Source organism: Canis lupus, chromosome 26 (genome assembly GCF_003254725.2).
Source record: "Canis lupus dingo isolate Sandy chromosome 26, ASM325472v2, whole genome shotgun sequence".
NCBI classification, from domain to species: domain Eukaryota; kingdom Metazoa; phylum Chordata; class Mammalia; order Carnivora; family Canidae; genus Canis; species Canis lupus.
In genome coordinates this window covers 6,159,664-6,182,758 of record NC_064268.1, presented here as the reverse complement: position 1 = coordinate 6,182,758, position 23,095 = coordinate 6,159,664, and the positions used below count along the sequence as shown (strand labels likewise).

General features: G+C 42.9%; 1 protein-coding gene across 1 annotated transcript in view; it reads left to right on the top strand.

Moving 5' to 3' along the window:
• Positions 1 to 23,095, top strand: part of DNAH10 (dynein axonemal heavy chain 10) — a 133,852-nt gene that overhangs the window by 50,967 nt on the left and 59,790 nt on the right. The window contains 13 exon segments of the mRNA XM_049102003.1: positions 1,001 to 1,154; positions 2,547 to 2,780; positions 4,644 to 4,766; positions 6,745 to 6,978; positions 9,536 to 9,759; positions 12,157 to 12,426; positions 12,529 to 12,712; positions 14,091 to 14,225; positions 15,115 to 15,267; positions 17,133 to 17,321; positions 18,926 to 19,072; positions 19,647 to 19,838; positions 21,670 to 21,788. Coding sequence (XP_048957960.1) covers positions 1,001 to 1,154; positions 2,547 to 2,780; positions 4,644 to 4,766; positions 6,745 to 6,978; positions 9,536 to 9,759; positions 12,157 to 12,426; positions 12,529 to 12,712; positions 14,091 to 14,225; positions 15,115 to 15,267; positions 17,133 to 17,321; positions 18,926 to 19,072; positions 19,647 to 19,838; positions 21,670 to 21,788 — 2,358 coding nt within the window.

Below are 23,095 nucleotides of genomic sequence, written 5' to 3'. Positions count from 1 at the left end.
TCTAAAACATGTCTTTGCTTAGATCTGATGACAAAATCCAAAGGTCACATTTCTATGAAATTGTTTCCGTGTGAAGTTTGTTTGTTTCTTTTTAGATTTTATTTATTTATTCATGAGAGACAGAGAGAGAGAGAGAGAGAGAGAGAGGCAGAGACACAGGCAGAAGGAGAAGCAGGCTCCCTGTGGGGAACCTGATGTGGGACTCGATCCCAGGACCCCAGGATCATGACCTGAGCCAAAGGCAGATGCTCAACCACTGAGCCACCCAGATGCCCCTCTGTGTGAAGTTTCTATACAATTATCAACCACAAGGATTCTCCTGTTTTTTTTTTTTTTTTTAAACAAATCCTGCCAGATGTAAACGGGCATTTGTGGTTGCTTCATTCTAATGTTTAAAATATTATAGCAGGGGATCTAGGTCAGTGCCATCCAACAGAAGTACATGACCCAGATATGTAATTTAAAATGTTTCCATTAGCTGTTTTGAAAAAGTAAAACAGGTAAAAATAATTTTAGTAATATATTTTATTTATATTTAGTAATATATATATATTTAGTATAATATATATTTAGCAATATATTTTACCTAACCCAATATGCAAACTAACCCAATATACAAATCATAGCGCAGAGCTAGGAGCACAATAAATATTTACTGAACACACGACAGCTCACAACTTACACCGGGGTCTCCAACAGGCTGAGTGAAGTGATAGAGGTCGAGATCTCTGGTCTATGTGACAGAAGTAGGTTCCAAAAAGTTAAAAGCTTCATATTCTCTTGGGTGGCCATGAAGACTAGCCATCTAAGAGCATATCTTGCTAGATATTGTTTCCTGGGTTTGGTTCTGGAAACCAATGGGATTTTGGAAAACTTTGGAAATGTAATTCCAATGATGTCCTCATTTATAATGGGATTTGCCTTGTGATTTAAGCAGGAATAATTAAATTCATCACTAAATCCAGGAAGCATGAAGTTTTTATTTTGGATGCACTTTCAGGCATTGGAAAGAGCTTATGGAAAAAACAGGTGTATTTTTTGAGATGACAGAGACGTTCACCTTGGAAAACATGTTTGCTATGGAACTTCACAAACACACGGATGTTCTCAATGAGATTGTAATGGCTGCTGTCAAAGAGATTGCCATTGAGAAAGTAAGACTCTTTTTAGATATAAAAACAGTTTAGGGGCAGCCCTGGTGGCGCAGCGGTTTGGCGCCGCCTGCAGCCCGGGGCGTGATCCTGGAGACCTGGGATTGAGTCCCACATCAGGCTTCCTGCATGGAGCCTGCTTCTCCCTCTGCTCGTGTCTCTGCCTCTCTCTCGCTCTCTATGAATACATAAATAAATCTTTTTAAAAAAAATAAAAATAAATAAAAACAGTTTAGAAAAAAGAGAATTATTTTTATTTCATTTAAATTTCAGTACAGTTAATACACAGTGTCGTATTTGTTTCAGAGAATTATTATTATTATTATTTTTAAAGATTTATTTGAGAAAGAGAGAATGAGCAGAGGGAGGGGCAGAGAGAGAGGGAGAAGCAGACTCTCCATTGAGCAGGGAGCCAGACTTGGGGCTCATTTCCAGGACCCTGAGCTCATGACCTGAGCTGAAGGCAGGTGCTTACTCAACTAGGCCACCCAGGTCCCCTAGAGAATTATTTTTTTTTGGGGGGGGCAAAGAGAAAATGTTTGTTTTGGTACTCATTGTATTCAAGTAATAAAGAATTGTTTGCTCTAGAAATAGGATTTCTGCTTGGTTAAATTTTTTATTCTAAATTATGGTTTCTCACTTCCAATGTATTTATTAAATGTATCAATGGATGTTCATGGTAGAAAACTGAGAAAATAAATCACTTATAATTCTACCACCTAAAGATAATTATTAGTAACATTTCAATGTATCTCCTTGAATACTTAAAAGTGTGTAGACACATGCTTACATATACCTCTACACACCTACACAAACTATACATAGTCATGCACAAACATGTATAAACACACATACATGTATATATATACATGTATATAAATGCATATACCACATATACATATGTATGCAATATACACATATATGGATCACATACACATAAATATTGATACAGCTGTTTTTTGAAAATACAATCATTAATAGGCATATTACTTTGTGATCTGATTTTCTTTGCTTAATGGTAAACATAGGGGTAGGATCGCACAGGGGGCAGGGAGGTGGACTAGGAAATTTAGACCTTGGTTCTGGTGCTGAGTGACCTGACCAAGCTCTCTGAGAACCCAGTACCCATCTCTATAAAATGTGGGTAATAATCCTTATTTCACTAAGCTGCTTTGACAGAAGGCAATCCAAATGCAATGTGCTTACCTGGCACACAGCAAGTGCTTGGTAAGTGATGTTGGGGTCACCATGACAGAGTTTCTACTTACCGGAAAACTGACCCTGACTCTGGGTTGAGCAACTGACCAAAGGCAAGCTCAGGGAGTTGCTATTGGGTTGGGATTTTGTTTTTCCAATGTCTGTGCCCAAACTTCTCTTTTTTATATTCCTGACCAGGCTGTGAAGGAAATCCTGGACACGTGGGAAAGTATGAAGTTTGCTGTGGTCAAGTATTTCAAAGGCACACAGGAGCGAGGCTACATTTTGGGGTCTGTCGATGAAATCATCCAGTGTCTTGATGACAACACTGTCAACCTGCAAAGCATCTCGGGAAGCAGATTTGTGGGGCCTTTTCTTCAAACTGTTCACAAATGGGAAAAAACGCTTTCTCTGATAGGGGAAGTCATTGAGGTGAGAGAAAAGTAGGATAGCACTTTCATAGGAGAATATTTTGTGCTCAGTCCCTGGTGATCCTCCAATGTACTTTTTCTGGCTTGATTTATTTTGGGGTTGTATGTGCATGATTAGAAGAGTCAATCTGAGGTTTAATTTCAATGAATGCATTTTTAACTTCCATGATTCTTAATTGGTTCTTTCTTGTATGTCCCTATTCTTGTTTAATACTATCCTGTTCTTGTTGCCAGGATACTTTCACCTCCTTTATCTCATTGACAAATTTAAACATATTTAAAGCTTTTTCAGATTTCTCCATATTTATTCTTTTCCCAGGCCAAAATTTTCCTTTTCTTTTAAAATCTATGTGTATGTGACTATCTTTCATGATAGTGGGTTTTTCTCTGATCTATTATTTTTAAAATTAATCTTACATAAATTTTTTTGCCTGTGCTTGCTTCACTTCATCATGTGTTTCTGTAGTTTTTCCAAGTTGGCCTGTCATAGTGGACAACACCAAACCAGGTCTTATATTAGGTGGCTTGGGCTTTCTTCTTCTTTTTTTTAAAAGATTTTATTTATTTATGAGAGATACACAGAGAGAGGCAGAGACATAGGCAGAAGGAGAAGTAGGTTCAATGCGGAGGCCAACGCAGGACTTGATCCCAGGACCCTGAGATCAGGACCTGAGTTAAAGGCAGATGCTCAACCACTAAGCCACCCAGGTGCCCTCTTCTTGTGGGAAATACTAGTCCAGACTTCTGTGAGCAACCCAGGCTCATCTCACCATTTTTGTGTGGCTGCCTCTTTTCCCTCCCCAGACCACAGGGGTTGTTCTAGGCCACAACTTGAGTTTTGGGTGGGATGATACCAACACTGGTTCACTGGCTAGGGATGTGGTCCAAGCCCTCACTGCTCTCAAGCATGGGCTTCCTTTGCTTGCTTTTTTTTTTGTCTATTACTTTAAATTAGGTTTTGCTTTTTATTTTATCTTTGATTTTCCTTCATTATTTTTTATTTGATTTTTCTTCACTGTTTAAATTTTTCTCCATTACTTAAAAATATTTTAATTTTTCTTCATTATTTTTCTTTTTTCTTCTCTTTTCTTCATTAAAATTAAAAAAATAGATGTGAAATTTACATAACAAAATTAATCATTTTATTTATTTAAAGATTTTATTTATTTGAGAGAGAGTGTGTGTGTGAGAGAGAGAACACAAGCAATGGAGAGTGGTAGATGGAGAGAGAGAAGCAGACTCCTCACTTAGCAGGGAGTCTAATATGGGACTCACTGGGATCATGACCTGAGCTGAAGGCAGATGCTTAACAGACTGAGCCACCCAGGTGCCATATTTTATTTATTTTTAAAAAGATTTATTTATTTTAGAGAGGATGGGAGAGGCAGAGGGAGAGAGAGAATCCTCAAACAGACTCCCTCCTGAGCACAGAGCCTGATGTGGGGCTCAGTCTCATGACCCTGAGACTGTGACCTGAGCCGAAACCAAAAGTCAGACGCTTAACCAACTGAGCCACCCAGGTGCCCCTGTCTGGGCTTTTTTTTTTTTTTATGATTTGTCCTTTGTTCCTCTGGGTTATAGGGCTCCAACCCTGCTTATAACTAGAAGCTTCTTCCTTGTCCTGGGCTAGTGTGGAGAGTTTTCTTTTGCTTTTGAGTTTTCTTTTGCTTTGTATCTTAAAATATTTAGCTATGATTTCTCTATTGTTCTTATATATTTGGAAAGGAGTGTATGCACTCACTCTGCCATCTTGCCTGGGAAGACTTTTGACCTGTGTTAATGTGACTCCGTCCCCTGTTAGAGTGGGATTTTACCATACGTAGTTTGAGGTACCTGTGCTAACATTAATGTTGTGCATTTCCAGATATGGATGTTGGTTCAGAGGAAATGGATGTATCTTGAAAGCATTTTTATCGGTGGAGATATCAGGTCACAACTTCCAGATGAGGCAAAGAAGTTTGACAACATCGATAGGATATTTAAAAGGGCAAGTGATTGGCTTCTATTTTAGTCACGAAAGCACAGTTATTTGAGATACTTTTACTTATGTTTCTGCATGTAGTATTTTGTCTGTTAAGTAGCTTCTGGATTTTTTTTAGTTTTTTTTTTTTTTTTTAAGTAATCTCTACACCCAACATGGGACTTGAACTCATGACTCTGAGATTGAGTTACATGCTCTTCTAACTGAGCCAGCCAGACACCCAAATCCTGAATTTTTAAAAATCATTACATATGACTTTAATCTGTTCAGTAGAAATTTCTGTTTGGTTTCAAGCCACTGGCATATGACACTTTAACTTTTTTATACTTATTTTTTATTATAAAAGAAATACTTGCTTAAAAGCTTGGAAAATGTAAAAAGGTAGGAAAAAAATGTGTCTTCTAGACTTCCATCATCTCGATGTGACCACTTCAATATGCCGTATATTTCTTTTGTCTTTTTTTTCTGTGTACATGGGTTTAAACACACAATGTTAATAGTATTTTGTATAATTTTTTCTAATTTTCTTTTAATATTATGAGAAAGGTATTTGATATTATGAAACTGAGAAAAGATTTTAATGCCTTTATATAATGTTCCAGTGAGTGGCTTGACATTACTTTAGTTGATTGTTATAACGAGGCATCTTGTTTGAAGAGGAATTCTTTGCTTTCATAAATAATTTATGGGCTTGTGCCTTGTGTCTTTTCATTTAGGATGAATATCTTATGGGAGATTGTTGGAAAGTAAATTGCCTGTGAAGAAGTATTGCCCATTTTAAAGTCCTTTTTGGAAAGGGTTGTGCCCGTCATCGCTGCCCTTAAGCCATTAGTGGGATGAAGGTCTTAACCCAGAGCTGCCTGCCCTCATTTGGGTCTCCTTTATCCATTAGAGTTGATAATATTTCCTTATTCATTTGCATAAGCTTTTTTTTGAAACTTAAGAAAAAAATCACACAGTGGATATTTATTATAGAAGGATTTAGAAACTATAAAAAAAAGCAAAAAAATTACCTATAATCCCACACCCAAGATAACCGTTTTGACAGGTTAACATATATATTTCCAGAATTTGTTTATTCCTGTGTCAACATATAAATAAATATTCCATAAAATAATATCATTCTTACCAATATGATCATTTAAAAAATATACATCTTTTTAAAAAGATGTTATTTATTTATTCATGAGAGACACACAGAGAGAGGCAGAAACATAGGCAGAGGGAGAGACAGGCTCCCTGTGGGGAGCCCGATGTGGGACTCTATCCCAGGACCCCAGGATCACAACTTGAGCCAAAGGCAGACACTCAACCACTGAGCCACCCAGGGGCCCCTGACATATACATCTTTGACATTACATTAGTTGATTGTTGTAAGGAGACACCTTATTCGAAAAGGAATTCTTTGCTTTCATAAATAACTTGTGGGCTTGTGCCTTGCAAATAAAAAAATTATTATATTTGACATAAACATCTAAATTATCACTTTCAGCCAACGACTGACCCAGTTTCCTATTGGATGTTTGGGGTATTTCCCTTCCCATCACCTGCCTCCTTGTGCCCCTGTAAAGAGGGCTGGAGTGAATATTCCAGGACATGCAGGTGGCCCTAAGTGGTGTTGTAGGCTTCATTCATCCCTGAATGTTGACGGAGGGCCTTCTATGTGCAGACACTGTTGTTGGCCCATAGGGCACACCAGTGAGCAAGAGAGATTATAAATCCCTGCCTCAGACAGCTGACCTTCTAGTGGGAGGATGGAAAAAATTAACACCAGAGATGAGTAAATGATCTAAAGTTCTCTAGCAGGTGATAGGGACCTTTATGCCGCATTGGCCCTCCAAAAGCTGTGGTTCAGGGGCTTGTTGGTTGTTTTCTGTTGTGCTGGGGGCTCTGGCCACTGCTTACCCCAGGGGCCAGAGCAGTTGCCCACCCCACCCCCACTTCCCCAGCCTGGCCTGACAGCTCCCCTCTCACCCTCCTCCAGATCATGGGCGAGACCTTAAAGGACCCCGTGATCAAGAGATGCTGCGAGGCCCCGAACCGCCTGGCCGACTTGCAGCACATCAGTGAGGGCCTCGAGAAATGCCAGAAGAGCTTGAACGACTACTTAGATAGCAAGAGAAACGCTTTCCCGAGGTTCTTCTTCATTTCTGACGATGAGCTGCTCAGCATCCTGGGGAATAGCGACCCACTGTGCGTCCAGGAACACATGATCAAGGTAGGCGCCTCCTGTCCCGCCCCCACCCCCACCCCTACCCCCACCTCAGGGAGCAGCTGCAGATGCTGTCACTGTGTCACGTGATCTGTTCCATTCCACGTCTCTGCGCAGTTGGCTTGGCACCGGGAAATGCTGCTGGGCTTTTATCAGAAACTTAAATGTCATGAAATCCACTTAGTCTGAAATCACACAAAGATTCCACTGTTATTTGTTGCCATTTATTTTTCTGTAGTCCAAAAACATTTTTTTTAGAAACTAAAAAGAAGATAGCAATATACAAAGACTAATATAATAAGCTGGGAGGTGATATAGTATAGGGCTTCAGCATGTGGACTCTGGAGCCAGACTGCCTGGGTTCAAATCTGGACCCCACACAGATTTGCTATGTGACTTTTGGCAAGTTACTTAACTTCTCTGGGCAGTTTTTCTTTCTTTCTTTCTTTCTTTCTTTCTTTTCTTTCTTTCTTTCTTTCTTTCTTTCTTTCTTTTCTTTCTTTTCTTTCTTTTCTTTCTTTTCTTTCTTTTCTTTCTTTTCTTCTTTCTTTCTTTCTTTCTTTCTTTCTTCCTTCCTTCCTTCCTTCCTTCCTTCTTCCTTCCTTCCTTCCTTCCTTCCTTCCTTTCCTTTCCTTTCCTTTCCTTTCCTTTCCTTTCCTTTCCTTTCCTTTCCTTTCCTTTCCTTTCCTTTCCTTTCCTTTCCTTTCCTTTCCTTTCCTTTCCTTTCCTTTCCTTTCCTTTCCTTTCCTTTCCTTTCCTTTCCTTTCCTCCCTCCCTCCCTCCCTTCCTTCTTTCCTTCCATCCATCTGTCCTTCCTTCCTTTCAAGATTTTATTTATTATTTGAGAGAGAGTGACTACACAGAGGGAGAGGGAAAAGCAGGCTCCCCACTGAGCAGGGAGCCTGACATGGGGCTTGATCCCAGCACCCTGAGATCATGACCTGAGCCAAAGGCAGATGCTTCACTGACTGAACCACCCAGGTGCCCATTGGTTTCTTATATCTGTATGGGGGTAACTCCAATAGTTACCTGCTTCAGTGGAGTTGTTATTAAGATTAAATGAGTTTGTGTTTGTAAACTACTTAGTACCAGTCCTAGGATGTTGGCTAAATTACCTTATCCACCACCCAGAACTCACTGGTAACCAGCTTGTTACCAGTTAGTCCTGTTTGCTTCCCCCCACCCCCCCTGTCTTTGTGAAACAAGGCTGTAGAGAAAAAGTTGCTATACTCTCTGGTCCTTCTCCCCATCACAACTCTCCCTCCCCTTTCAAGAGGCAGCCACTAGCATGAATGTGTTATGGTTCCTTCCAGCCCGTGATTTGCATACTTGGACACAAATGTATGTGTATCCACAAACAGTACTGCCTGGCGGGAAACAATAGACAAAACTGTCTCTGGTGATACCAGCCAGAGCATGGCCAGAACGAACCTTCGATCTGCCGGTCAAAGCTCTATATTTAGTGTCAGCCTGGGCTAGGTGTTCTCCACCTTGGCCATGTTGGTGGTTGGGTCAGATATTGCTCAGCACTGTGTGTGGATGTGTGGGGGTGGTGGGGGGCCACCCTGTGCGCTGTATCCTGGCTTCTACCCTCAGGAAGCCAGGAGCATTGCTCTCTAGTCACAACAACCAGAAGTGTCATTGCTGACACTGACATTGCCCTAGTGTCCCCCCCACCCCACCCTGTGGGGGCAGAACCACTGTGGTTATGAATCAGCATTGTAGAAGAATCCCTTTATTCTAAATAAACAAAGCATTTGGGATCAAGGACATAGCTCCATTACTTTCCCTTGTTAATACTGATGTCCTTATTATACTAAAATTCTTGTTTTTGGTCATATGTGTTCCTTTCTCAAAGTGAAGTTTTATATTTTGTTTCTACTTTTGTAACAAGCAAATATTTCACTGCTTTAGAAAATCATGTATTAGGAGCACTTCGTTTACTGGTAGCCCCTGGTGCAAACTTCTGGTTTTCTCCTTGGAAGCCTGTTGCCTTCGCCTTCTCTGACTTGCAGAGTGCTTTGTCTTCTATCCTGGGTCCTAAAAGACTCATTTTTCTGAGTATCATCCTGATGAATAACAGAAACGATGGGCATGTGTTTGCCATGCCAGCGACCTTTCCCACACGGTGTCTGCTTTGACCCTCCCAACCTCTTCTTGTAAGTGCTGTAATTATGTCTGATCCAGGATGAGAGAAGAGAAGCAGCTTGCCCCAGGTCACCTGGTTGGGACGTGGGGGGCTTCAAGTGCACATCTAACTCCTCTGCCCCTGGGGTGTTGAATCTCACCGCCGGTCTGTGTCTCCTGGGTCCAGATACCTCTCCATAGCCGCATACGCTCCAGAATCTCAAGTGTAGGGAGGGAGCATATCTTCTTTTCCTTCCTTCCTTTTGAACCCCAAACAGACGTTTATGCACTGCGGATAGACGCAAGCAGCCACTGTGTGTCCCTGTTTCGTGCTGTGTCCCTGTGGCTCCTGTGTGTGACAGAGCGCTGGCCACAGGCCCTTCTGTGGGCCACTATCCTGTGTTGTCACAGGGTGGACTGTCCCACTGTATTGCAGATGTATGACAACATAGCTCTGCTGAGGTTTAACGACGGTGAGAATGGAGAGAAGCTGGTGTCTGCCATGATTTCAGCAGAAGGGGAAGTCATGGAGTTCCGCAAGATCATCCGGGCTGAGGGGCGTGTGGAGGACTGGATGACGGCCGTTTTGAACGAGATGCGGAGGACCAACCGGCTGATCACCAAAGAGGCTATTTTTAGATACTGTGAAGACAGAAGCAGGTAGGGTGGCGAATGTGAACACGTGTCACTGTATCATATCATGTATGACATCATATCATCATAGTCATGATGGGTTAATATTAAGGGCTTGGAATAGATCAAATGACATTCCGAATGAAGTTTTCTTTTCTTGCAATAGCTAAGCTAGCCTGTGCATTGTCTGTCTTTAAAAGATCACCTAGTCCAGAACTTCTCAAAGTGTGGTGGCATCTGGACCAGCAGTATGAGGGCCTCTGGGGGGCTTGTTAGAAATCCAGATGCCTGGGCCCTCCCCCAAACCTGCCTCACCAGAAACTCTGGGGGTGGGGCTGCCCATGTATTTTATAAGCCCCTCCCCAGGGATTCTGAGTACACTCAAGTGTGAGAGCCACTGACCTGGTGACTGGACAAGAACCAGGTGTTCAGGAGGGTTAATCTGTGTTAAGGAGTAGAGTTGTTTCTAAAATATTTAGCGATCTCAATCACACCTTGATTTTTGTGGCCTGAAAAGAATCTAGGCACCTGCTTCTTTATTGCCAAGAGGGCAGGTTTTATTATTTGTTATTTATTTATTTATTTATTTATTTATTTATTTATTTATTTATTTATTTATTTATTCATGAGAGAGAGAGAGAGAGAGAGACAGAGACACAGGCAGAGGGAGAAGCAGGCCCCATGCCAGGAGCCTGACGCGGGACTCGATCCCGGGACTCCAGGATCGCGCTCTGGGCCAAAGGCAGGTGCCAAACCACTGAGCCACCCAGGGATCCCAAGAGGGCAGGTTTTAATGTGTGGTTGAGCACCAAATACATAAAGCATCTTTGGATAATGTGTTCTGTTAGATTTAGATGGGATTATATTTGGCAGGCCTTTATGCAGATTTAAACCTCTATTATTATCAAGAATACTATCCTCTTGATTTTATACACTACCTTTTTGGTTTTATAAACTGAAAACATCTATTTAATAACTTATTAGAGAATAAGTTGGTAGGATTGGTAGGATTATGATCCTTCTATTTTTAGGTACTGTAAGAATTGTAATACCTTATGTAATCAGGTATATATAGATCTGTTCAGTGGTGTGCAGGTAAAGTGGATTTCTGAAAAAAGGAAAAAAAAAAGCTTTGATTTAGAGAATTCATCAATATTCGTGGTGTAAATATTCCCACCATGGCTGTTTTCAAAGTTAAGTAGAATAATGATAAGTGGCTTGAACATCAGACTGCAAAATTCTTGACAATTTGAAAGTGAACTCTTGAGAACTGATAGGAGGTGGCTCTAGCACATTATCAGCTATATTTATTGATTGAACTAATATTTATCGGATTCCTGCTATGAGCTTATCACTGTGGTATATGCCCTTATAAAGCTGAACTAGATAGGGGCACCTGGGTGAGCATCTGCCTTTGGCTCAGGTCATGATCCTGGGGTCCCGGGATCGAGTCCCACATCGGGCTCCCCGTGGGGAGTCTGCTTCTCCCTCTCCCTATGTCTCTGCCTCTCTCTCTGTGTCTCTCATGAATAAATAAATAAAATCTAAAAAACCAAAACAAAAGAAAAAACAACAAACAAAAAAACCCCAAAGCTGAACTAGACAGAAATCACCAGCCTCTGGAAGTAGTGATCACTGAGTATTTTGAAGTCTCCTTCATGCTTCCAGATTAGGTGAATTTTGCACCAACATTAGTTTTATCTACATCATAACTACCACCTTGCCAAGGCATTGCTGTGTGTCACAGGGTGTGGTTGGCAGGAGACAGAGTAAGAGAAAGCACTGCGAAGTGTCTGTGCCACCCTGTTCCTCCCCAAATTACCATGGGATCGAAAAGAGTAGAAGAGAGTAGTGAGTAATACCCAGGAAGCTATAATAAAGCAACATGGGTGGTGTGGTCAGAGATTATTTAGTTTTTTGTTGGAATTTTTTAAAAAGATTTTATTTATTTATTCATGAGAGACACAGAGACAGAGAGAGAGGCAGAGACACAGGCAGAGGGAGAAACAGGCTCCATGCAGGGTGCCTGATGTGGAACTCGATTCTGGGTCTCCAAGATCACACCCTGGGCTGAAGGCAGCACTAAACTGCTGAGCCACCCGGGCTTCCCTTTTTGTTGGAATTTTAAAAAAATGTAAAAATTCTTATAATATGCTCATAATACTAAGTCACTCTGAACATCTGTACAGGCATATTTTAGAAGTCATCTAGCATCTTTCTGCACAGTCACCTCTACCTCTGTTGTGTGTGCATGTCGCCGGGCTTGTATTTTCCTGTCCAGTGGAAGAGTTACTGTTATTTGCTTACCTAGAGCCCGTATGTTGCCTTCTCCATTATAGATCAAAGAAACACATTCTGACGGCAACCGGTATCTGGTGTCGGTCCCTGGTACAAGATCTCAAACAGGCGTGCTTTTTCCTTTAGAGTCGACTGGATGCTCCTATATCAAGGGATGGTGGTGCTGGCCGCCAGCCAGGTGTGGTGGACCTGGGAGGTGGAGGACGTCTTCCACAAAGTGCAGAAGGGGGAGAAGCAGGCCATGAAGGAGTACGGCAAGAAAATGCACCAGCAGATTGATGAGTTGGTCACTCGGATCACCATGCCCTTAAACAAAAATGACAGAAAGAAATACAACACGGTTCTCATCATTGACGTGCATGCCAGAGATATAGTCGATTCTTTCATAAGAGACAGGTCGGGACCTGTGGGGAACGGGGCGGGGGGCAGCACTGTCCCAGGGCGTCCACCACCTTGCTTGTTTTCCTCGACGTCTTCTCCCACGTCTCCTCCTTCCAGCATTCTCGAGGCCCGGGAGTTTGAATGGGAAAGTCAGCTGCGGTTTTACTGGGACCGGGAACCGGATGAGCTGAACATCCGTCAGTGCACGGGCACATTCAGCTACGGCTATGAGTACATGGGCCTGAATGGGAGGTTGGTCATCACGCCGCTCACAGACCGGATTTACCTGACTCTCACCCAGGTGATGGGCTGTGGTCATTCGCCGCCTGTGGTTATGGGTTGTTCTCTAAGCATGATTAGGGTGACTGGGGATATCTCTACTGGGTTGACCAGTGTCCCTCCCTTCCAATTCATGTCCACACTAGGAACCTCCGATGTGACCTTATTTAGAAGTCGGGTCTTTTTGGATTTAATAAGTGAAGGATTGAGAACATCCTGGATTAGGGCCATAAGTCCGATGACTAGTGTCCTTGGAAGAAGAGGAGAGGACAGAGAGGCAGGAAAGGTGATGCTAAGACAGAGGTGGGGATTGGAGTGATGTGGCCAAAGCCAAGGAATGCTTGGAGCCACCAGACCAAAGAGAGCCCCCCCTGGAAGCTTCAGAGAGAGCACAGCCCTACCAACACCTCCATTTCAGGCTTCTGGCCCACGTTGCTGTGAATGATTACATTTCTATTGTTTTAAACCCCAACTTGGTGGTAATTTGCCAGGGCAGCCCCAGGAAACCAGTGCCAATATTAAGGGACATTGTTTAAAATTCGTAAATGAGTTTCAACTCAGAACATGACCTACTTGCCACCTTTTGGAATTGTGCTATTGCAGGTTCAGGCATCTCCTAAAACCACTCTCAGGCTTAACAATTTGCTGAAAGTGACTCACAGAACTCAGAAAAGCCATTATGGTCATAGTTGTGGTTTATTATAGCAAAAGGAGATGGATCAAAATTCGCAGTGGGAGATGGCTGAGGATGGGGTCTGGGAGAGACCAGGCTGGGAGCATCGTTGTGCAGATGGCATTATCTCTTGTAGCAACTACACATGGCTGCAGGCAGGATGTATTGCCATCCAGAGAAGCTCACCAGAGATGCTTGGTGTCTAGGGTTTCAGCTGGGGACTGGTCATGTAGAAATGACTGGTCATGCTTGGATTGCTGACTTTAGTTCCTAGCCACTCCAGAAATCAAGCTAATACCATGTGGCCCAAAATCACTGTTCTCAGGACATTCCAAGGGCTTTGAAGTCAACTCCTAGAATTTGGAGACAAAGGGTCATCAAACCTTTCCTTGGGGAGGACTAATCCTTTACTAAACAGATGTACATGTGTCCATGAGCCTCATTTCTGGGAACTCCTGGTACATTGTCTTCAGGGTAGGCAGATTCCAGCATGTTGCTAGAATCTGATACCCTGGTTCCTATATCATGGCATGGAGGTGGTCAGTAGAAGTCAAAGGAAAAACACAGAAAAGAAATGTTAAAAATGTGACTGTCAGAAAAGGTGAGCATTAACCTGTCCATTGCCACATGTATATTCCACATATATTGTCACAGTGCTTTGGGAAATGGCACCTGTTTCCTTGTGTGAATCAGACAACATGGGCTTTGTGGTTTGGCTCCTTAACAGGCGCTGTCCATGTATCTGGGAGGGGCCCCCGCTGGCCCAGCAGGTACTGGCAAAACCGAGACCACCAAGGATCTGGCCAAAGCCCTGGGCTTGCTCTGTGTTGTGACCAATTGTGGTGAAGGCATGGATTATAAGGTATGACCTCAGTGTCACTCCTGGTACTGCTACTGGACAGAGAGCAGAACATGGGACATGGTAGGAAGGCATTTCACCCCATACTCTTCCATGAAAAGACATGGAGACAGCTGGAGGAAGAGAGCAGATAAATCTTTCACCCTCGGTCTCAGAGCTTGTGTGTGTCTGCTTGTTAGCAACATGTAGGCTAAACATCGAAAACTGAAGTCCCACCAGAGCCATGTAATATAAATAAGAAAGTAGCAGGTGGAGACCATAGAGAGTGGTGAGGGCCATGGCCAGCTGGTGGGCCAGAGGGAGAGCCATTGCCTAGCTGCGGTTCGCTGTTACTACTTGGGAAAATGAACCCAGTGTTGCTTGATGTTCCAGTATTTCTTTTTTTAAAAAAAAGATTATATTTATTTATTTATTTATTTATTTATTTATTTATTTATTTATTTATTTATTTATTTATGATAGACAGAGAGAGAGAGAGAGAGAGAGAGAGAGAGAGAGGCAGAGACACAGGAGGAGGAAGAAGCAGGCTCCATGCCGGGAGCCTGACGCGGTACTCGATCCCGGGACTCCAGGATTGCGCCCTGGGCCAAAGGCAGGCGCCGAACCGCTGAGCCACCCAGGGATCCCTGATGTTCCAGTATTTCAAGAGAAGCCAGGATTCTGGAGTTTTTCATAAAATTCCGTAATTTGTAAAGTCCTGTGAATGGGAACTGGCCCAGGAGGGTCCTGGAAGTCTTGCCAGAAAGATCCACCAGTGGGGTGATTGGCTGGCTGCCTCTCTGGCAACCGGATCCACACTCTCTGTTTTAACTTAGGGAACATATCTGTAAATATGTCACTTGTGATTTTAAAGTTAAAAATTGCCCTTGTCCTGACATTTCTTTCACTCTAGGCCATTGGGAAGATTTTCTCTGGCCTTGCCCAGTGTGGGGCTTGGGGCTGCTTTGATGAGTTCAATCGAATCGATGCCTCTGTGCTATCTGTCATCTCATCTCAGATTCAGACGATCCGAAATGCTCTGATTCATCAGCTAACCACGTTCCGGGTGAGCATGAGTGTGAAGCTGGGCCTGATCACACTCTTCAGGGTGGAAACTTTGCTGTGTTCCTTTTGAAACATCAGATGAAGGCTTGACAGATTTTTGCTTTTGAATTGAGGTAGTTGGGTTTCCCAAAATTATCAGCATCTTTGAGAATTAGAGACTGCAGTATTCTAGAACTTCAAACTAATTCCAGACATAGAAGTAGTAGTAGCTATAGACAAGTAAGGCAGTGTTCTCAAGTAAGTAATGTCCAGAGCCCCCTTTAAAGAAAAAAACAAAATTCTTGGTCACTTCCCAAGTTTGAGGGGGAAAAAAAAAGCAACCTTAAAGATGAATGTTCCATTCAATTGAAATGTCTTTCAATAGATAGTATTACACAGACAGAAAATTTTGCCTTCTGCCTCGTGAAGTTAGGGCATTAAAACGAGCTGGATTTTTAAGGTTGTCATCAAAATGAAAAGGCAAATTAGAAAAAAAATTTTGAGCATCACTGATTTCTGCCCATCCAAGATTATATTTGCAGACCCGAGCTGGTAAGTCTGCAGTAAGTTATAGCTGATGATGCTGGATCAGAATTTGGAAAAAAACGATCTTATTACATGATTTAGATAGTCCCAAAGTTGGTTCTGTGACAAAGGGGACCAGAGTGCCTGGGCCATGTCCCTGCACCGGGGTCCCCTGGGATCCTGGCGTGCTCTGATGTACTCCCTACCCCCTGTGTGCCCCACATTCTTGTCACCTTATGCCACTTGCCTTGAGGGCACACTGGGCCCTGTCACAACATTTTTGTCCCTGTCTGCCTAGGATTGTCCTTCCTTCCCTTGTGCCTGAAAAACTCCTCTATATCCTCCAAGGCCCTATAGAGCCTCATCGAGAGGGCTAGTGAGGATTCGCTCGTGGGTCCCTCTGTGCCCCTGGCACCCCACCACTTTTTCTCTTAGACCACAGTGCAGTTCATTGTCAAGAGATTGTGGAAACTAGATACTGTTAAACATTTTCAGGATTCCCATAAAGGCTTTGGATGGATTTTCTTTTAATTGGTTCTCCTGGGCCCCACATGGATATAAGGGAGTGGGTGACGGTGAGCAAGTGAGCAGGCTTGGGAGACAACATAGTGGCCTCCTTCCTCAGGGAGCATCAGCTATCTGCTGGATGGCCCTTTTGTTCCTGAGGCAGGCTGTGCCTCATAAAAATACTGTTTTCTATCTTTTATCTGTCCAGTGGACCGGTAAAAGAAATAAAATGGTGAAATCTTAGAGGAAAAAAAGTTGAGACAGGTGAAAGTTGGCTGTAGGCTAAAGAAATTCAAAACAGGGTAGTTTGTGGGTCCCTGAGGTGCCTGGAGGAATGGAGGCTGGTTTCTGGAAGGATGCTGGGGTGGGTTTCTGTGGGAAGAGTTGGTGCTCGGGTGGGGGTGGTGGAGCTAGAATGGGGGCAGGGACCAGTGACATGAATGAGAATCCACTTTGTGCGGAGCGTCAGACTGGGTGCTGGGGCACAGATCGATTGCCTCATTCAATCACCACAACCTTGCAGAGAAGGAGACTCACTCAGAGAGGGTAGGGAGCCTGTCCAGGCTCACAGAGTGCCCGCATACTCCCCACGCTGCACTCCTTCCCAGCACCTGCTGCTTCTCGAGGTGTGCAGACTCTGGATTTGGATCACAGTTTGGCAGGGGCAAAGCTCATCACCTAGGACCCTTAGGCGAGAACCACAAGGACAACATTTGAGGCCTGGAAACAGACGGGAGTCAAAGGGTGGTGTCTTCCTTGTACCATGAAGATGAACAGCCCCGTGGCTCTCTCTGTCCCTTTCCCTGGTGGTGGGCCTGCTGGCCTCATACCCCATTCTTTCCTGTCGCCCTCCAGTTTGAAGGGCAGGAGATCGCCCTGGACTCGAGGATGGGCATCTTCATCACCATGAACCCGGGCTACGCGGGCCGCACGGAGCTGCCTGAGTCAGTGAAGGCTCTCTTCAGGCCCGTGGTGGTGATCGTGCCTGACCTGCAGCAGATCTGTGAGATCATGCTCTTCTCCGAGGGCTTCCTCTGGGCCAAGGTGATGTCTTGTTGGAGCCCTGCTCAGCCGTCCTGGGACCCCACCCTGCCTCTGCTTTCAGGCTGGGACTTGGGAAGTTTGCATTCTGTGTGGCTTAATTGTGTGTGTGTGTGTGTGTGTGTGTGTGTGTGTGTGTGCGCGCGCTTTGTCTCTCCCTCCTCCTGTCTCTTTTTAAAATTGTTAGTTTTATTTTCAAGTAATCAGACTCAACAAGAAGTGGGAACAATAGAACAGAGTTCCATGTACCCCCTGCCTCCCCTGGTGATGACAATTTATACCCCCAAGGCAGGTTGTCAAAACCGGGACCGGGAGATGGGCATGGTGCTATTATCTCAGGCACAAGCTTTATCTGGATTCCATTAGTTTTTACATCTCCCTGTCTCTGTGGTATGTTTGTTTGTATATAGTTCTAGAACATTTTGTTGTATGTGTGGCATAGCCAGTGCCACAATCAGGATACAGAACTGGGCCATCACCACAAAGAAACTCCTTCCTGTCATCCCCTGGTAACACACCCTCTCCTTGGCCCTAACTCCCAGCAACCACCTCTCATTCTCTAACATGACAGTTGGTCACTTCGAGAATGTTCTGTACTTGGAATCCATACATATGTAACCCTCTGAAATGGACTTCTTTCACTTAGCCTCATACCTTGAGAATATGTGGCTTTAAAACACACACAGACACACACAAAATCTCCTTTATCATATTTTAAAATATGTGTAAAAAGTATGCACCTATGTTTTCCCAGAAGGTTGTGAAAAATGTATTAAATAGCAAGTGCTTTCAACACAAAGGGTTGTGAGGTCTCTTTTCTGTAATTTTTTAAAAAGGCTTTTGCTGCTTGCATGTTGTCTGGATTTTAAACAGGAGTGGTGGGATCTCTGGTTCTTAGTCCTCATGCCATCCTTAGGGAGCAGCAGGCTTTGAATCATTGATGTAGTAGTCAAGATCAGTAGCTACATCAGTAGTCTGTGAGTGGCTGACTCATCTTGAAAAATGAGTTACAGGAGAAGCTTTTTTAATTTAAAGATTTTATTTATTTATTTGAGAGAGACAGAGATTGAGAATGAGAGAGCAAGAGAGAGGGAGAGAGAGAGAGAGGTAGAGCGAGCGCGAGCAGGAGTTGCAGGGGCAGGGCAGAGGGAAAAGGAGAAGCAAACTCTCTCCTCTATCCCAGGACCCTGAGATCATGACCTGAGCCAAAGGCCGATGCTTCCCCTACTGAGCCATCCAGATTCCTCCAGGAGAAGATTTAACATGTTCAGGTCTAAATAAGAAGGAGGCATATTTTTGGAGTGTGGGTGCTATGATTTAAAAAGTTGGATGCGTTTTATTCTTAAGCTAAGGCAGTGAAGATCATCCTCAGCTTTCAAAGACAGTCCTCAAATTTTAGCAAGACTGGCATTCTTTGAAATTAGTTCCTAATTTGTCATCATTGAAAACAAAGGACCCATCCTGGTGTTTCTCTTAGAGGCAAGGGTCTGCTTGTTTATAGAGCAGTTCCATTGAACAATTTTATGTCCATTTTCTTTGTAGAATGATGTCCTGTTGCTTTTAGGTCATTCTCTTTCCTTGTTTTTCATTATCTTTGATCACAAAAGACGCTGTCCAAAAAGATGACTGTTCTGTATAAGTTGGCCCGGGAGCAGCTCTCCAAGCAACATCACTATGATTTTGGACTGAGAGCCCTGAAATCCGTATTGGTAATGGCTGGAGAACTGAAGAGAGGCTCTTCTGATCTCAGAGAGGTAGGGGCCATGGACACCGATGTTCTCCAGGTCTTTATCTGGTTCATGTGTACCTAACAAACACTGGGACATGATGATGGACTACAGCATAGTGCTCACAAGAAAGTTTTAGTTTTAGCTGTCACTTCATTTACTTCATTTGGTTGCTGGCCTTAATTGGATCTCTTATTATTTATTAGTAGTATATGCTTTTTTCCCCTAATTTGACTAATTACCATAGGTCAAGTTGAATGTCTTCACAACTCTGATGCTTCAGTGGTAATAATCAATCCATAATTGCAGGATGGTGGGGTGGAGGGGTGGGGATAAACCCAGTTCTCAAGAAAGCATGAGAATGATTTTTTTTGTTTTTGTTTTTCTGCTTTGCAATAAAAGTACAGAACTCACTCCAAAGCAGACTTCTCAGTGCTGCTCTGTGGGCAACAGGCTCACATGTCTAGAGACTGTACTTTCAATGTTTTATGTCTTACATTTTATATGAAATTTCATTTTATATTTCATTAGAGGATTTCTATACTAGTCCCTGGGCTTTTTGGAAATAATCCTTAAAGACATCTGTTTCGTTCTGCCCCAGGATGTGGTGCTGATGAGGGCCCTTCGAGACATGAATCTGCCCAAGTTCGTATTTGAGGATGTCCCTCTTTTCCTTGGTTTGATTTCTGATCTGTTTCCTGGACTAGACTGCTCGCGTGTTCGCTACCCCAATTTTAATGATGCCGTGGAACAGGTGCTGGAGGAGAATGGCTACATTGTCTTACCTGTCCAGGTAAGAATGGTGCAAAATGTGAAAATGAGTTCATAGGCTTCTTCTGGGTTTTTGGTCTTTCCATCTGAAAAAACTAAATGTGGAAAAATACACATAACATTTACCATCTTAACCATTTTTCCCTGATTTTTTTTATTGTGGTAAGGTACACATAACAAATTTTCCCTCATCTTACTCATGTTTAGTATAGTTTATTATATATTGTTACGTTTATCTATATTGTTGTGAAACACATCTCCAGAACCTTTCCATCTTGCAAAACTGACACTCTATCTCCATTAACCAACACCCCCACCCGTCTCACCCCTCCCCCACTTCCTCCCTCCCCCCTCCCCATCCTGAGGCCTGATGCCCACCTGGTACCTACCCTTCTGCTTTCTGTTCTATAAATCTGGCTCCTCTGGGGACATTATGTAAGTGGAATCTTGCGGTGTTTGTCCTTTTGTGACTGGCTTTTTTCATTTAGTGTGTTTCATAGTTTATCCATGTCATAGCAGGTGTCAGAATCACCTTCCTTGTTAAGGCTGAATAATATTCCACTGTACATACATACTACCCTCCAGTTGTTTTTTTTTTTTTTAAAGATTTTATTTATTTATTTATTCATGATAATCAGAGAGAGAGAGAGAGAGAGAGAGAGAGGCAGAGACACAGGCAGAGGGAGAAGCAGACTCCATGCAGGGAGCCCTACGTGGGATTCGATCCCGGGTCTCCAGGATGGCGCCCTGGGCCAAAGGCAGGCGCCAAACCGCTGCGCCACCCAGGGATCCCTGTTTTTGGCATCATGTGATAACTCCAGTATTTTGTTTTGGGGTCCAGCTATCTAATATTCTCTCCCCACCCCACCTTTTTCTTTTTCCAGAGTCACACTTACAAGGAAAATTAAATTAGATGTTATTGATAAAGTGTTGATCATCTGAAGTCTGTAAGGTTGTATATGTTGCCAGAAAGCCATAAATTATGGCCAAAGTGTTCTGCTGAGTGTATAAATGCCTAAAGCTGCACAACCAGGGTGGCCACCTTTGGTTGGGGTATCTCAGGGTATCAGGCTACCCAGAAGCCTCGAGCTGGGGCAGCAGGTACTGGCCGCAGATGAGAGTGCTCTCTGCGCTTTTCCTGACTCTGACATTTTCCTCTGGAGGTGGTTGTTTAAAAAGGGAATGTAAAATGGCATAGCAGCTATGAAAAAACAGTCCGGCAGTTCCCCAAGTAGTTAATCATACAGTTACCACATGCCCCAGCAATTCCACTACTATGTATCTACCTGAGAGAAGTGAGAATATATGTCCATGCAAGAACTTATACACAAATGTTCATAGCACTGTTATTCATAAGAGCCCAAAATAGAATCAATACAAATATTCATCCATGGATGAAAAAACCAGATGAGATCTTGCCACACAGAATAGTATTTGGCCGCAAAAAAGCATGCAGTCCTGACCCACGCTGCAATGTGGATGAACCCTGAAAACATGCGAGTGAGAGTAGCCAGACACAAAGGCCTGCATAGACTGTGTAATTCCATTTACGTCACTCTGTTTCTGTGTGGAGAATGGGGAAAACCATGGAGATAGAAAGCTGATGGGCAGTGCCAGTGTCTGGAGGCAGGGTTGGGAAGAGGTGATTAATGAATACAGAGTTTTTTGGGGAGGATATGGGTCATGAAAATGCTCTAAAATTGAATGGAGTAATTGGTGCACATACTAAAAACCCACTGAATTGCACACTTGAAATGAGTGAAATGTGTGGAATATGAATTACAGCTCAACAAAGCTGTTTAAAAAAAAAAAAAAAGGTGTGTTTACCCTAGCTGCTAATCTTTGCCCCACAGGTGGATAAAGTGGTTCAGATGTTTGAGACCATGTTAACCCGCCACACGACCATGGTGGTGGGGCCCACAGGAGGGGGCAAGTCTGTGGTCATTAATGCTCTGTGTCAGGCCCAGACCAAGTAAGTATGACCCTGAGGTAGGGCCTGGTTGCCAGGGTGGTTTCCTGGTATGGTTGTTGGTGGTATCACCAAGTCCCCCTTGGTTTCTCAGTTCTTAGGAAGTTAAATTTGTTTTAAAACACTGCTTTGTTTTTAAAAGATTTTATGTATTTATTTAGAGAGAGAGTGGAGGAGGGGCAGAGGGAGAAGGGGAGAGACAATCTCATGAAGACTTGTGCTGAGCATGGACCCTGACATGGGGCTCAATCTCGCGACCCTGAGATCATGACCCTTGCAGAAATCAAGTCAGATGCTTAACCGACTGAGCCACTCAAGTACCCCAGAACTGCATTTTTTTTTAAATTTGTGAAGGCAAAAAGTTCATTCATGTTTGAACTGACATATAGCTACCACAAAGAAGACATTTCAATTCAGGGTGGAATCCAGTTAGAAAGGAACACAAAACGTTTTTAATATGTTAGATGCATGGCCATCAATTATTTTCATGACCCAGTCATTTTCAGAATTGCATACAATACAAAAAGAAAGAAGGGAGGGGACCCATTATTCAGGGTGAAATATTCAGTCCTAAATACTGAAATATGAACACATCAGTGTCCTACGGTAGACTCAGAGCATCTCTACTTGTTTCATTGCTGATTTGCTATTTTAGAAGGCAAAACAATGACCCTTTCGTGCATTAGACTGTGACTAGGTTTATCTGTGAGAGGAGTATATCACAAACAACCTTATAAGGATATTTTGAAAATTAATTTGTTAAGTTGTATTTTCTTGGTGTTCAGGTTGCTCCTTCAAAGTAAGTCAGGACACTCATCATTATGCAACACTGTTATAGTATCAGAGTGGCCAGAAACAGAGTGTTATCTCACCAAAGACTTTGTTATCAGCAGCCCAGTGGGAGCAATGCTGCTCCAAGGGAAAGGAATCTCACACTCCAGAATACAGGATATTCTGGAGACTTGTGAATTGTAGTGCCTATCCTTAAACTGAAATGGATTTTCTGACTTCTCACTTTTCTCTTAAGCAAGAACTAGATTCCAGAAAGACTTTACTGCATGTTAACAAAAATCTAAATCAAGCTTTATAATCTTTGTGACTTTAATATTTCTAGATAGTCTATAAAATCTGCTGAGTAAGTGACTGTCACTTTTTCTTATTTCTTATGTTTCTTATGAGAAAACCAATGGACAGTGGCTTACTGATTTTAAGTGGGTTATGCCTTGGCCATCTTGCCTTTTATTCTTTAATTAATTTATTGTTAAATAATTGATAGAACTATTATATACATATGCATATATATGCATGCA